The 14698-nt window shown below is 57.0% G+C and overlaps 1 protein-coding gene across 4 annotated transcripts in view; it reads left to right on the top strand.

Annotated features, from left to right (window-relative positions):
- MROH1 (maestro heat like repeat family member 1) overlaps positions 1-14698 on the top strand; it is a 50445-nt gene that overhangs the window by 8564 nt on the left and 27183 nt on the right. For 3 of the 4 annotated variants that reach the window (XM_075270015.1, XM_075270016.1, XM_075270017.1), the window contains exons 9-24: positions 730-822; positions 1043-1121; positions 1240-1353; positions 1743-1816; positions 2647-2772; positions 3023-3136; positions 3423-3567; positions 6537-6577; positions 6664-6805; positions 7179-7228; positions 7372-7479; positions 8516-8635; positions 8788-8910; positions 11132-11278; positions 11414-11440; positions 14533-14655. In XM_075270015.1, coding sequence (XP_075126116.1) covers positions 730-822; positions 1043-1121; positions 1240-1353; positions 1743-1816; positions 2647-2772; positions 3023-3136; positions 3423-3567; positions 6537-6577; positions 6664-6805; positions 7179-7228; positions 7372-7479; positions 8516-8635; positions 8788-8910; positions 11132-11278; positions 11414-11440; positions 14533-14655 — 1626 coding nt within the window. The remainder of the gene's footprint in view (positions 1-729; positions 823-1042; positions 1122-1239; positions 1354-1742; positions 1817-2646; positions 2773-3022; positions 3137-3422; positions 3568-6536; positions 6578-6663; positions 6806-7178; positions 7229-7371; positions 7480-8515; positions 8636-8787; positions 8911-11131; positions 11279-11413; positions 11441-14532; positions 14656-14698) is intronic. The other variant, XM_075270018.1, reaches the window with a different exon arrangement.

Genomic DNA, 14698 nt, shown 5'->3' with positions numbered 1-14698 from the left:
CCATGTGCTGGCCCCGGGTCCCCTACATCTGTGTGCTGGCCCCGGGTCCCCTGCATCTCTATGCCGCCATGTGCTGGCCCCCGGGTCCCCTGCATCTCTGTGCCGCCATGTGCTAGCCCCGGGTCCCCCGCATCTCTGTGCCGCCATGTGCTGGCCCCGGGTCCCCCGCATCTCTATGCCGCCATGTGCTGGCCCCGGGTCCCCCGCATCTCTATGCCGCCATGTGCTGGCCCCCGGGTCCCCCGCATCTCTGTGCCGCCATGTGCTGGCCCCGGGTCCTCTACATCTGTGTGCTGGCCCCGGGTCCCCCGCATCTCTGTGCTGCCATGTGCTGGCCCCGGGTCCCCTGCATCTCTGTGCTGCCATGTGCTGGCCCCGGGTCCCCTGCATCTCTGTGCTGCCATGTGCTGGCCCCTGGGTCCCCTGCATCTGTGTGCTGGCCCCGGGTCCCCCGCATCTCTGTGCCGTGTGCTGGCCCCGGGTCCCCTACATCTCTGTGCCATGTGCTGGCCCCGGCTCCCCCGCATCTCTGTGCCGTGTGCTGGCCCCGGGTCCCCCGCATCTCTGTGCCATGTGCTGTCCCCCGCATCTCTGTGCCATGTGCTGGCCCCGGGTCCCCCGCATCTCTGTGCCGCCATGTGCTGGCCCCGGGTCCCCCGCATCTCTGTGCTGGCCCCGTCACTCCTCTCCCTCCTCTATCCTGATGTTCCTTGGTTTTCTCTCCTGCAGAGCCTGTGTCAGATCCTGGAGAGCGCGGTGTCTAATGAGAGTCGCACCCTGGAGCCTCAGATAGACCCTGCGCTGTCCGTGCTGCACTCCCAGGTAGGTCCCTCTTGTCCTGTACAGACCATCACTAGGGAGGGGGCAGGTATTGCTGCTGGCCCCTCTCTGCTCGCGCTCTCCGGAGTTGTTTAGGTCGGTCTCGCTGTATTTGGGGCTGAGGGTAGTGAAGAGGATCGGTCCTAGGCCTGGGTTCTGCGGTGCATCCTACGGGGGATCTTGTGTCCATCTCTCTGACTCGTCCATGTGGTCCTGTCTACAGATCTGCTCCTCTGTGGAAGCGCCCACACAGATGCTGGTGAGGAACCGGAACGAGGTGCTGCGCTGCTTCACTGTGCTAGGTAAGAGGAGGGGGAGGGAACGCCATAGACGGGAGACCCCAGGCTCAGTAGTGACCGCCATAGACAAGGATGGGGGTTTGCCGGGCTCAGCAGTGACCACCTTTCCTCTGTCCCTCAGCCTCCACCTTCCCGGATCACCTTCTGTCCTTCCTGCTCCCCAAACTGGAAACCAGTAACCCAAAAGTGCGTGTGGGGACTCTGATAATCCTGAAGCAAGTCATCAACTCTGCCGGTATGTTGGGACACGGGGGAGATGTGCTGCGGTGTCCTGGGGGGAGGGAAATCCCGCAGGGGCCATCAGTCTCAGATCCATGGGGTCTGACTCTCAGCTGCCCTGAAGGGGCCACAGCACCCCTGCATTGTTTGGCGCCGCACACTATACAGTGGCTGTCCCTGGTATTGCACCTGGATCTCTGGTCACTCGGATGGGCCTGAGTTTGATAGGACTGCACTACTAGGCACAGCCACTTCTGCAGCTGCCAGACATGAGTCTACAATAAGGTGCCAGGTCTCATCCGGCCGGACTGCAGTAGAGTTCTGGCTGTAGGTTTGGGTCGGAGCTGCCGGGGTGTTGTGGGGTTTGGGGCGATGATCTCACTGGTCGACTTTTCTGGGTTTCAGCACCTTTGATGGAGGTTAAGAAGCCGCAGATCCTCACAGCAGTCAGCCACGCGCTCCAGGACAGCAGTAACAGGGTGAGCGGATCAGCGGGCGGGTCACGTCCAAACAGATAGCGGCCCCCTACCCATGTGTGAGGCCCAAGGACTCCCTCACTAGGGGTCTTGTTCTCTCTTCCTCTCTCATTTGGGGTTGTGTGTGTGTGTGTCTCTCTGTCTCGTTGTGTACCCCCTCTCTCCCTCACTTGGGTCTTGCCCCCCTCTGTCCCTCTCTCACTTGGGGTCTTGCCCCCACTCTGTCCCTCTCTCACTTGGGGTCTTGCCCCCCTTTGTCCCTCTCTCACTTGGGGTTCTGTCCCTCTCTCACTTGGGGTCTTGCCCCCCTCCTTCCCTCTCTCACGTGGGGTCTTGCCCCCCCCCCCCTCTGTCCCTCTCTCACTTGGGGTCTTGCCCCCCCCCTCTGTCCCTCTCTCACTTGGGGTCTTGCCCCCCCCCCCTCTGTCCCTCTCTCACTTGGGGTCTTGCCCCCCCCCCCTCTGTCCCTCTCTCACTTGGGGTCTTGTCCCCCTCCTTCCCTCTCTCATTGGGGTCTTGCCCCCCTCTGTCCCTCTCTCACTTGGGGTCTTGCCCCCCCCCCCCCTCTGTCCCTCTCTCACTTGCGGTCTTGCCCCCCCCCCCCCCCCTCTGTCCCTCTCTCACTTGGGGTCTTGCCCCCCCTCTGTCCCTCTCTCACTTGGGGTCTTGCCCCCCCTCTGTCCCTCTCTCACTTGGGGTCTTGTCCCCCTCCTTCCCTCTCTCATTGGGGTCTTGCCCCCCTCTGTCCCTCTCTCACTTGGGGTCTTGCCCCCCCTCTGTCCCTCTCTCACTTGGGGTCTTGCCCCCCACTGTCCCTCTCTTTCTCTCGGCAGGTGCGTAAGGCGATGGTGCAGCTGATCAGTACTATGGCGCACCACGGATACCTGCAGCAGGCCGGCGGGGAGGTGATGCTGAAGTATATCATCCAGCTGTGCTGTATATCTGTGGAGCAGAGCTCGGTAAGGTGGTGGATATTTGCCCCCCCAGATGTACGGACCCCCCACCCCTTACTTTGACGGGAGATGTTTCCAGGCTGCAGTTCACACTGTCCGTCATGATCCTGTAGAGTATAGCGGGGTGTCGCCCACTTTTAGTCTTCTCATAGGTCACTCTAGCTCTATATCTACAACCCCTGGGGGGGGGGGGGGAACAGTCTGTCCTGCCCTTCTGTCCCCTCACCCATTTTGTCCTCTAATCCTCCATCCTTAGCTGCCACGGCGGCCGAGCTCCGACCAGGACGACGAGGTCACAGAGGAAAGCGTCCGGCGGGTCAGCATCAACACCCTGTACCTGATCAGCACCACCGTGGAGCGCATGAGCAGCGTGAGTCCAGGCCTACAACCCCCCCCTCATCCGCAGCCCTTTAAGGACGCATTACAAGGGCCATAACTGTCTGACCTGCCGTACTAGCAGGAAGGGGTTAACCTAAATGTCCCCCTCCTGCTAGACCGACCTTCACTCTGAAGTCATCAGATGACCTGTGGCCATAGAAGTCTATGGAGAGGGTGGGGGAGGAGTGTCAGGCCGCATGTACCCGCTCTGGGCTTGGGGGGGGGGGGTTAATCATTGGGGTCAGTATAAACCTCTCACCACCTGCGCCATGTTTCAGATCCTGTGGCCCTACCTGCTGGAGTTTGTGGTCCCCGTACAGTTCAGCAGTGCCCTGACCCCGGTGTGTAAGAGCCTGGTGCACCTGGCGCAGAGGAAGCGAGAAGAAGGGGTGGAGCGCGTCCTCATCAACTACAATGTGAACGGTGGGCAACGCTCTGTACGCAAAAGATTTTCTATCCAGCACCTTAAGATGTTTTCACTTTAAACCATAACCTTTAATGTCGAATTGGAAGAGTCCGTAAAAAACTTTCCACAAGACATCGAGCATATAAAAAAGTACGAAGACTTACCAACTAGCGACACATAGCGACCCGCTGCCGCGTTTCAGGGCACAGCCCCTTACTCATAGCGATAACATGCCAGGTGACTATGTATATATACCCAGAGAACGCAGGACGCCATTAATTAGGGCGCAATACCTGCGCCACATAACAACTGACGTCACAGAAACACATAAATGTAAGAGATCCAAGCAATAAACCTAGAAACATGGCGTAGATCTCCTTCCAGATAGAAGACTCAGTGACATGTATACAGATGGAAACAGTCATTAATAGGAACGGAGAAACCAGAAATACCGCGGGCAAGAGATCCAAATGTAGAGGATTGTGAAATCCATCCGGCTAATCCTACACCACATATCCCAGAACGCACCAAAATCACCGGATATAATAAAGCCTAGGTCTATGGGAACAGGAATACGTGACGCCAAGAGCGGATACTAATGTAGCGGAGCCATCAAAGCTGGAGTCAGAATAGATCACGGATAGCGGCCACGTACACGATCAAACTACATCACTGACCAAAGAGATAGAAGACCAAGTCTGATCAGATTACATTATAAGGGGGGAGGGGAAGGATTTATATACCAGGTAATCTACTAATAACGAGGGGACATCCGTTCTATAATGAGGACCCTCCGGACGGCGTGCTGATCACTCACATCCACAACGCCTCTCTTCTCAGACGCTTTCTTCTCCAATCCTCACCTCTTATGGTCACCTGTTCTATAGCAAAAGCCCTAAAAGAGGAGACCTCCCCCTGGTGGTGGGTAATGAAGTGTTTAGACCCCCCTGAAACACTCCAACCTATCATCTTACTGCAATCAGTAAGATGTTCAGAAATGCGCACCTTCAGACTACGTGCGGTGCGTCCCACGTAATAGAAATGTGATCTATTCTGACTCCAGCTTTGATGGCTCCGCTACATTAGTATCCGCTCTTGGCGTCACGTATTCCTGTTCCCATAGACCTAGGCTTTATTATATCCGGTGATTTTGGTGCGTTCTGGGATATGTGGTGTAGGATTAGCCGGGTGGATTTCACAATCCTCTACATTTGGATCTCTTGCCCGCGGTATTTCTGGTTTCTCCGTTCCTATTAATGACTGTTTCCATCTGTATACATGTCACTGAGTCTTCTATCTGGAAGGAGATCTGCGCCATGTCTCTAGGTTTATTGCTTGGATATCTTACATTTATGTGTTTCTGTGACGTCAGTTGTTATGTGGCTCAGGTATTGCGCCCTAATTAATGGCGTCCTGCGTTCTCTGGGTATATATACATAGTCACCTGGCATGTTATCGCTATGAGTAAGGGGCTGTGCCCTGAAACGCGGCAGCAGGTGGCTATGTGTCGCTAGTTGGTAAGTCTTCGTACTTTTTTATATGCTCGATGTCTTGTGGAAAGGTTTTTTTTTTTACGGACTCTTCGACATTAAAGATTGTTTTAAAGTGAAAACATCTTAAGGTGCTGGATAGAAAATCTTTTGTGTTTCCCTATTTCTATGTCCTTGCCCGGAGGATGGTATCTGTGCACCATGACATGAGCAATTGGCTGTGGACTACTTGTGTGTGTACATTGAACCCTCTGTACCCCCTAATGCCAGGTCACCCCTCCTGTCTCTCTCCTCCTCTGTCATCCCCCCCTTCTCCGTATTCTCCCCTCCTCCTCCTGTCTATCCTCTCCACTGTCTCCGCCTCCTCCTGTCTATCCTCCCCGCTGTCTCCGCCTCTTCCTGTCTATCGTCTCCGCCTCCTCCTGTCTATCCTCTTCACTGTCTCCGCCTCCTCCTGTCTATCCTCTTCGCTGTCTCTGCCTCTTCCTGTCTATCCTCCCCGCTGTCTCCGCCTCCTCCTGTCTATCCTCTCCGCTGTCTCCGCCTCCTCCTGTCTATCCTCTCCGCTGTCTCCGCCTCCTCCTGTCTATCCTCTCCGCTGTCTCCGCCTCCTCCTGTCTATCCTTTCTGCTGTCTCCGCCTCCTCCTGCCTATCCTTTCTGCTGTCTCCGCCTCCTCCTGCCTATCCTCTCCGCTGTCTCCGCCTTCTCCTGCCTATCCTCTTCGCTGTCTCAGCCTCCTCCTGTCTATCCTCTCCGCTGTCTCCGCCTCCTCCTGCCTATCCTCTTCGCTGTCTCAGCCTCCTCCTGTCTATCCTCTCCGCTGTCTCCGCCTCCTCCTGCCTATCCTCTCCGCTGTCTCCGCCTCCTCCTGCCTATCCTCTCCTCTTTCTCCGCCTCCTCCTGCCTATCCTCTCCTCTTTCTCCGCCTCCTCCTGCCTATCCTCTCCGCTGTCTCCGCCTCCTCCTGCCTATCCTCTCCTCTTTCTCCGCCTCCTCCTGCCTATCCTCTCTGCTTTCTCCGCCTCCTCCTGTCTATCCTCTCCGCTGTCTCCGCCTCCTCCTGTCTATCCTCTCCGCTGTCTCCGCCTCCTCCTGCCTATCCTCTCCGCCTCCTCCTGCCTATCCTCTCCTCTTTCTCCGCCTCCTCCTGCCTATCCTCTCTGCTTTCTCCGCCTCCTCCTGTCTATCCTCTCCGCTGTCTCCGCCTCCTCCTGTCTATCCTCTCCGCTGTCTCCGCCTCCTCCTGTCTATCCTCTCCGCTGTCTCCGCCTCCTCCTGCCTATCCTCTTCGCTGTCTCCGCCTCCTGTCTATCCTCTCCGCTGTCTCCGCCTCCTCCTGCCTATCCTCTTCGCTGTCTCCGCCTCCTGTCTATCCTCTCCGCTGTCTCCGCCTCCTCCTGCCTATCCTCTTCGCTGTCTCCGCCTCCTGTCTATCCTCTCCGCTGTCTCTGCCGCCTCTTTCCGCACTCTCACCTTTTGGTTTTCTGTTCGCAGTGAGTCTGCCATCGCCGCACGCTTTGTTCGCTCGTCTCCTGGTAAGTGGAGCTTTATGTCCTCGGAGGACGGAGCGGGGGAGGAGACGTCACTCCGGGGGTTGATGATGTTTTTGCCTCTTTTCTAGGTGGTCTCTGCTACCCTGGACCCTGGTGATGGCCGGAACGCCGCAGCTCTGCGCCTTCTGTCCGTCCTGCAGATTAATATTCACCCGACCTTAGGGCAGTACTGGGCGCAGGCCATCCCGCCGCTTCTGCAGTACCTGGAAGGTGGGCTCGGTTGTTTGCAGACCCCTCCCCTATGTCTATAGATCTTCCTGTAATATCAGTGGATCCTGCTCATTAGTCGGGTGACGTCCTCACCCGCAGTATGTCTCGTGTGTATGTGGCTCTATAAACGGGAAGCGGCTGCAGCTTCATAGGCTGGAACGTTCCCAGTCCTGGCCGTTCCTTTCACAGCTGAGGGTTTGTTACAATGACATCCAGTCCAGATAGTCCTCTGCACACCAGACTGATACAGAGTAACCAGGAGTGTCGTCTGCACTGTAACAAACCCTCAGCTTGTGTGGCGAGTTCAAGGAAAACCTATGGGGCGCAGCAGCCGAGGTCTCGTCATCTAACACGGACGTCTCTGCCCTTCTAGAAACTGAGGAACCTCAGCAGCAGGCGGCGTGGGAGGAGCGCCTACTAAAGGTAGGGAGCAGTAGAGAGCTCACGGCAGACCTCCAGTCGTGATGGTGGTGGTGGGGGGGCCGTATTGTGCTCTCTATCCTGCTGAGTTCATCATGGGGGTCGGGGCAGGCTAGGGCCCGTATACTGACTGTATTGTCCTTTAGTTCCTGGTGGGGTCGCTGCAGACCATGTCGGACGACTCCTGGATATTTCATTTGTCACAGGAGATGAGAAAGCAGCTGGTGGGGTACAACAGCTCCGCCCTGGAGAAGGTGAGCGTGATGGTGGAGGAGATGATGAGGATGGTGGAGGAGATGATGATGAGGATGGTAGAGGAGATGATGATGAGGATGGTGGAGGAGATGATGATGAGGATGGTGGAGGAGATGATGATGAGGATGGTGGAGGAGATGATGATGAGGATGGTGGAGGAGATGATGATGAGGATGGTGGAGGAGATGATGATGAGGATGGTGGAGGAGATGATGATGAGGATGGTGGAGGAGATGATGATGAGGATGGTGGAGGAGATGATGATGAGGATGGTGGAGGAGATGATGATGAGGATGGTGGAGGAGATGATGATGAGGATGGTGGAGGAGATGATGATGAGGATGGTGGAGGAGATGATGATGAGGATGGTGGAGGAGATGATGATGAGGATGGTGGAGGAGATGATGATGATGAGGATGGTGGAGGAGATGATGATGATGAGGATGGTGGAGGAGATGATGATGAGGATGGTGGAGGAGATGATGATGAGGATGGTGGAGGAGATGATGATGAGGATGGTGGAGGAGATGATGATGAGGATGGTGGAGGAGATGATGATGAGGATGGTGGAGGAGATGATGATGAGGATGGTGGAGGAGATGATGAGGATGGTGGTGGAGATGATGAGGATGGTGGTGGAGATGATGAGGATGGTGGTGGAGATGATGAGGATGGTGGTGGAGGTGGTGGAGATGATGGTGGTGGAGATGATGGTGGTGGAGATGATGGTGATGGTGGAGGAGATGATGGTGATGGTGGAGGAGATGATGGTGATGGTGGAGGAGGTGATGAGGATGGTGGAGGAGGTGATGAGGATGGTGGAGGAGGTGATGAGGATGGTGGTGGAGATGATGGTGATGGTGGTGGAGGTGATGGTGGTGGAGATGATGGTGGAGGAGATGATGAGGATGGTGGTGGAGATGATGGTGATGGTGGAGGAGATGATGGTGATGGTGATTTTGGTGGTGATGGCGGTAATCCCGGCCTCTAGTAGGGGGCGACCTTCACCTATTTCTCTTCCATGCTATTTTCCAGAGCTTCCTGTATAAGTGTATGGGCAGCGTCCTGGGCGCCTGCACCACCCGGGATATGGTGAGGAAGGAGCTGCAGGAGCTGCTGGCCGGCGCCCGCTACCATGATGAAGCTGATCGAGAGGTAACCTCTGCCACTACTACTCCCCTCCTCCTCCGGGCAGCCTGGCGTGCTGAGTATTGTAGTGCACTGGGGACATAGAGGGGTTAATCTTCATGTGGGCGGGGGGGGGGGGGGCACCTGCTCCCGGGGTGATGCTGATCTCTGTGCCGCAGGGTCTGGCTGTAGCTTTCGGCATCTGCTCGGCTCATCACCTGGACGACACCCTGGACAAGATGGCTGACTTCTTGAAATCTGACATCATGAAGAAGAACACGGGAATCTTCAACATCTTCAAGGTGCGTGCGAGACTGCGGAGCGTCCCCCCCTCCCCCCCATCCAGTTCCTGAGCGTGTGTGCCCCCCCCCCATACGCCTCCATACATTGGCAGTGCCCACTATGTTGGGGGCTTCACCTGTGCGTTGTGCCCGCTGAGCCCCTGTGCATCTTTGGCGGAGCAGTAGGCGGCGCTGGCGGACAGTCTGTGTCTTCGCTGGCACTGTGCCCCCTCCCACCCCCGAGTGACGCTCCATGTGGGGAATGTTAATCTGATCTTCAGACCTCGCTCTAATGGACATAGCAGAGGCCGCTGTTATTGTCATGATGTAGAACATGGCCGCCGCCGCTTCCTCTCCGAGGAATAGTCCTGTGTGAGGAGGGGTCTGCACCGGAGGCCGGGGGCGTGCGAGCATCTGCAGCACATGTTTATAGGAGGCCCCCGGCTATATGTGCCCTCTGCTGGGGCCGAAAACTGCGCCCCATATCTGTCCTGAGCCTCTCGGATCACCTGCTGAGCGCAGTATATACAGTATATACCCGGGTTATTAGTCGCTGACCTGTGCCGGGTGTGTATGTGACGCTGTGCCCGCTGAGCACAGTATATACAGTATATACCCGGGTTATTAGTCGCTGACCTGTGCTGGGTGTGTATGTGATGCTGTGCCCGCTGAGCGCAGTATATACAGTATATACCCGGGTTATTAGTCGCTGACCTGTGCTGGGTGTGTATGTGATGCTGTGCCCGCTGAGCACAGTATATACAGTATATACCCGGGTTATTAGTCGCTGACCTGTGCCGGGTGTGTATGTGATGCTGTGCCCGCTGAGTGCAGTATATACAGTATATACCCGGGTTATTAGTCACTGACCTGTGCCGGGTGTGTATGTGATGCTGAGCGCAGTATATACCCGGGTTATTAGTCACTGACCTGTGCCGGGTGTGTATGTGATGCTGTGCCCGCTGAGCACAGTATATACCCGGGTTATTAGTCGCTGACCTGTGCCGGGTGTGTATGTGATGCTGTGCCCGCTGAGCTCAGTATATACAGTATATACCCGGGATATTAGTCGCTGACCTGTGCCGGGTGTGTATGTGATGCTGTGCCCGCTGAGCACAGTATATACCCGGGTTATTAGTCGCTGACCTGTGCCGGGTGTGTATGTGATGCTGTGCCCGCTGAGCGCAGTATATACAGTATATACCCGGGTTATTAGTCGCTGACCTGTGCTGGGTGTGTATGTGATGCTGTGCCCGCTGAGCACAGTATATACAGTATATACCCGGGTTATTAGTCACTGACCTGTGCCGGGTGTGTATGTGATGCTGAGCGCAGTATATACAGTATATACCCGGGTTATTAGTCACTGACCTGTGCCGGGTGTGTATGTGATGCTGAGCGCAGTATATACAGTATATACCCGGGTTATTAGTCACTGACCTGTGCCGGGTGTGTATGTGATGCTGTGCCCGCTGAGCGCAGTATATACAGTATATACCCGGGATATTAGTCGCTGACCTGTGCCGGGTGTGTATGTGATGCTGTGCCCGCTGAGCACAGTATATACAGTATATACCCGGGATATTAGTCGCTGACCTGTGCCGGGTGTGTATGTGATGCTGTGCCCGCTGAGCGCAGTATATACAGTATATACCCGGGTTATTAGTCGCTGACCTGTGCTGGGTGTGTATGTGATGCTGTGCCCGCTGAGCGCAGTATATACCCGGGTTATTAGTCGCTGACCTGTGCCGGGTGTGTATGTGATGCTGTGCCCGCTGAGCGCAGTATATACAGTATATACCCGGGTTATTAGTCGCTGACCTGTGCTGGGTGTGTATGTGATGCTGTGCCCGCTGAGCACAGTATATACAGTATATACCCGGGTTATTAGTCACTGACCTGTGCCGGGTGTGTATGTGATGCTGAGCGCAGTATATACAGTATATACCCGGGTTATTAGTCACTGACCTGTGACGGGTGTGTATGTGACGCTGTGCCCACTGAGCGCAGTATATACAGTATATACCCGGGTTATTAGTCGCTGACCTGTGCCGGGTGTGTATGTGATGCTGTGCCCGCTGAGCGCAGTATATACAGTATATACCCGGGTTATTAGTCTCTGACCTGTGCCGGGTGTGTATGTGACGCTGTGCCCGCTGAGCGCAGTATATACAGTATATACCCGGGTTATTACCCGCCCTGTATTAGTCGCTGACCTTCTCTCCTTTCGGTCTGTTTTCAGGATCGGGCCGACGGTGACCTGGAGAAGATTAAGAGCGCCCTCATCCTGTGTTACGGCTACGTTGCGGTTTACGCCCCCACAGATCTTTTGCTACCCCGGCTTGAATCTGATATTTTGCGCAATATCTTCCTTTACTTCCACACCAAGGTGAGGCGCTGCTGCCATCCTGCCTAATAGCCATGTCCGGTGCCCCCTGTGCCCGCCCATGTTACCACCCCCCGGTCCGCACTGCGATGTCTGGTTCATCTGCCTAATCTTCTGTTCTCCTGATTTACCCCTCAGGTTCTGGGGATAAAGGTAGAGCCCAAGGTACGGTGTGCGGAGCCCCTGCCCTCCTGCTTCATGCCCTCTGCTCTCTGCTGCCTGCATGCTTCACACTGTGCCAGGGAGGGGGCAGATCATAGGTTGGGGGAGGGGTTGGGCATATCATAGGTTGGGTGGATCGTAGGTTTGGGGGGTGGGTGGATCGTAGGTTTGGGGGGTGGGTGGATCGTAGGTTGGTGGTGGGGGGGGGAATCGTAGACTGGATTATGTAGTACTAATGTCTGGCAAATCCTCAGGGTTTTGGTTGGGGGACCCCGGGTGAGGGTGAATCCAGGGTTGGGGTACTTGCATTGGGTGGTCCTTGGGTTGGGGACTGGTGGTAGGTTGTTGGGGGCTGTTGATGGGTGGAGAATAGCTGGGTGTTGGTCTCACCATCTTGATTCTCTTAGTACCCCCCCCGGCCGCTTTCGCTGAGCGCTTCTCTTTACCGCTAACTCTTTCGTACTATGGCGTACTAACCTGGTGGGAGGGGCCGCGTCTCGCTATATTGTGCTCATCAAAGAATCTCTGGACGCCGATATATGGGGGAGATTGTGACGTGTACCGGTAACGTATGACGCCCCTATAGATGACACTGCACCTCTTAATCTACAATATCGCACACATCAGCACCCCCAGTCTGTCATGGGGGGGTGGGGATTGTATGCTCATTATAATGTTAGACATGTCAGTGTGTATTGGGGGGGTTGTGTTATATCAGACAGGTCGGTGTGTATTAGGGGGGGTTGTGTTATATCAGACAGGTCTATGTGTATTGGGGGGGTTGTGTTATATCAGACAGGTCGGTGTGTATTAGACAGGTCGGTGTGTATTATGGGGGGGTTGTGCTATATCAGACAGGTCAGTGTGTATTAGGGGGGGTTGTGTTATAGCAGACAGGTCGGTGTGTATTAGGGGGGTTGTGTTATATCGGGCAGGTCGGTGTGTACTGGGGGGGTTGTGTTATATCAGACAGGACGGTGTGTATTGGGGGGGTTGTGCTGTATCAGACAGGTCTATGTGTATTGGGGGGGTTGTGTTATATCGGGCAGGTCGGTGTGTACTGGGGGGGTCCGGCCCCTGTGTTGTGGTGGTTTCGGCTGCGCGCTTGGAGGATGCGTATCATTCCAGAGTAAGCAGCGGTTTCCTGTCTGCCGTGTGCCAGGTCTGTCGATGACACGAGCGCTGCCTGTGGTGACATCATCCCATCAGCTTCTATATTTAGGACTGTGAGGTCAGGGAGCTGCAGTCTCCGCAGTCACCACCAGGGGGCGGAGTCTCCTCCCGTACTGGACGTTATCCTGGAGTAGACTTTGACTTTTGCTCAGGCGAATACTCCAGTAATACACTATGCACCCCAGATTAATCCAAGCTGTCCCCCAAACTCAGAATCCCCAACCCCCCATAGTTCATGGACACTGATGGCATCAGCAGTGCACAATATTAGACTCTCCTGGACCCCTCTTAGTCCATAGTACCCCAGTAATCTGGGGGGAGCTCTACAATAACCTATAGTCTCTATCCTGCAGATCTGCCCCCCAGGAGGTGTCTGATCCCCGAATGTGATACAGCTCTGCAGGACTCTTATCTGCTCCCAGATTCCTCCCCCCCCCCCTCCCACATATCAGCTTTAGCCCCCTAAATGTTTTCCTTGAATGTAATCTTGCGTAGCTGCACCCCAAATGCTCTTTTGTTAGGGTGATGGCAGAGGTCATAATGAAGGTGGGGGTCGTAGTGTGGTTGGGGAGGGGGCAGTGATTGTAGTGCAGTTGTATAGAGTAAGGGGTGGGGTGGGGGGCGGTAGCGCGACTGTGTAAATGGGGAGAGACAGGGCGGTAGCGCGGCTGTTTGGAGGGGGGAGGCGGGGTGGTAGCGCGGCTGCGCGGAGGGGGGAGGTGGAGGCGGTAGTGCGGCTGTGCGGAGGGGGGAGGCGGGGTGGTAGCGCGACTGTGCGGAGGTGGGAGGTGGGGTGGTAGCGCAGCTGGGTGGAGGCAGGGTGGTAGCGTGGTTGTGTGGAGGGGGGAGGCGGGGTGGTAGCGCGGCTGTGCGGAGGGGGGAGGCGGGGTGGTAGCGCGGCTGTGCGGAGGGGGGAGGCGGGGCGATAGCCCGACTGTGTGGAGGGGGGAGGCGGGGCGGTAGCGCGGCTGTGTGGAGGGGGGAGGCGGGGCGGTAGCGCGGCTGTGTGGAGGGGGAGGCGGGGTGGTAGCGTGGCTGTGTGGAGGCGGGGCGGTAGCGCGGCTGTGTGGAGGGGGGAGGCGGGGTGGTAGCGTGGCTGTGTGGAGGGGGGAGGCGGGGCGGTAGCGCGGCTGTGTGGAGGGGGGGAGGCGGGGCGGTAGCGCGGCTGTGTGGAGGGGGGGAGGCGGGGTGGTAGCGTGGCTGTGTGGAGGGGGGAGGCGGGGTGGTAGCGCGGAGGTGGGGTGGTAGCGCGGCTGTGTGGAGGGGGGAGGCGGGGCGGTAGCGCGGCTGTGTGGAGGGGGGGAGGCGGGGCGGTAGCGCGGCTGTGTGGAGGGGGGAGGCGGGGCGGTAGCGTGGCTGTGTGGAGGGGGGAGGCGGGGTGGTAGCGCGGAGGTGGGGTGGTAGCGCGGCTGTGTGGAGCGGGGAGGCGGGGCGGTAGCGTGGCTGTGTGGAGGGGGGAGGCGGGGCAGTAGCGCGGCTGTGTGGAGGGGGGAGGCGGGGCAGTAGCGCGGCTGTGTGGAGGGGGGGAGGCGGGGCGGTAGCGCGGCTGTGTGGAGGGGGGAGGCGGGGGCGGTAGCGCGGCTGTGTGGAGGGGGGAGGCGGGGCGGTAGCGTGGCTGTGTGGAGGGGGGAGGCGGGGCGGTAGCGCGGCTGTGCGGAGGGGGGAGGCGGGGCGGTAGCCCGGCTGTGCGGAGGGGGGAGGCGGGGCGGTAGCGCGGCTGTGTGGTTAATGATCCCAGTCTTGCTCCTCCGGTCTTCAGTCCTTTCCTGTGTCTGATGACGACATAACATATCTTGTTTTAGTGACAAGTTCTTTGCTGGCGACCTGTAATATTTGACGCCCTTGTCTCTCCTGATTTTGGGGTGCGTGTACAGTCCTTCCTCCTAACGGTCTCCTTTGTCACGGCCCGATCTTCCCCTCAGGACCTGACCCTAAAGCTGTGCCTCATCCGGAGCATCTCCATGATCGGTCTGGCCATCTCCAGCAGCTCACAGGCCGGATTCTTCCACTTCAGCCGCAAGTCAGAGCTGATCTCCCAGCTGGTGGTGAGTACCTGACCTGGGGGAGACCATGTGTGACCCCCGAAGA

Source organism: Leptodactylus fuscus, chromosome 4 (genome assembly GCF_031893055.1).
Source record: "Leptodactylus fuscus isolate aLepFus1 chromosome 4, aLepFus1.hap2, whole genome shotgun sequence".
Classification (NCBI taxonomy): Eukaryota; Metazoa; Chordata; class Amphibia; order Anura; family Leptodactylidae; genus Leptodactylus; species Leptodactylus fuscus.
This window is presented reverse-complemented; position numbering and strand designations above follow the sequence as displayed.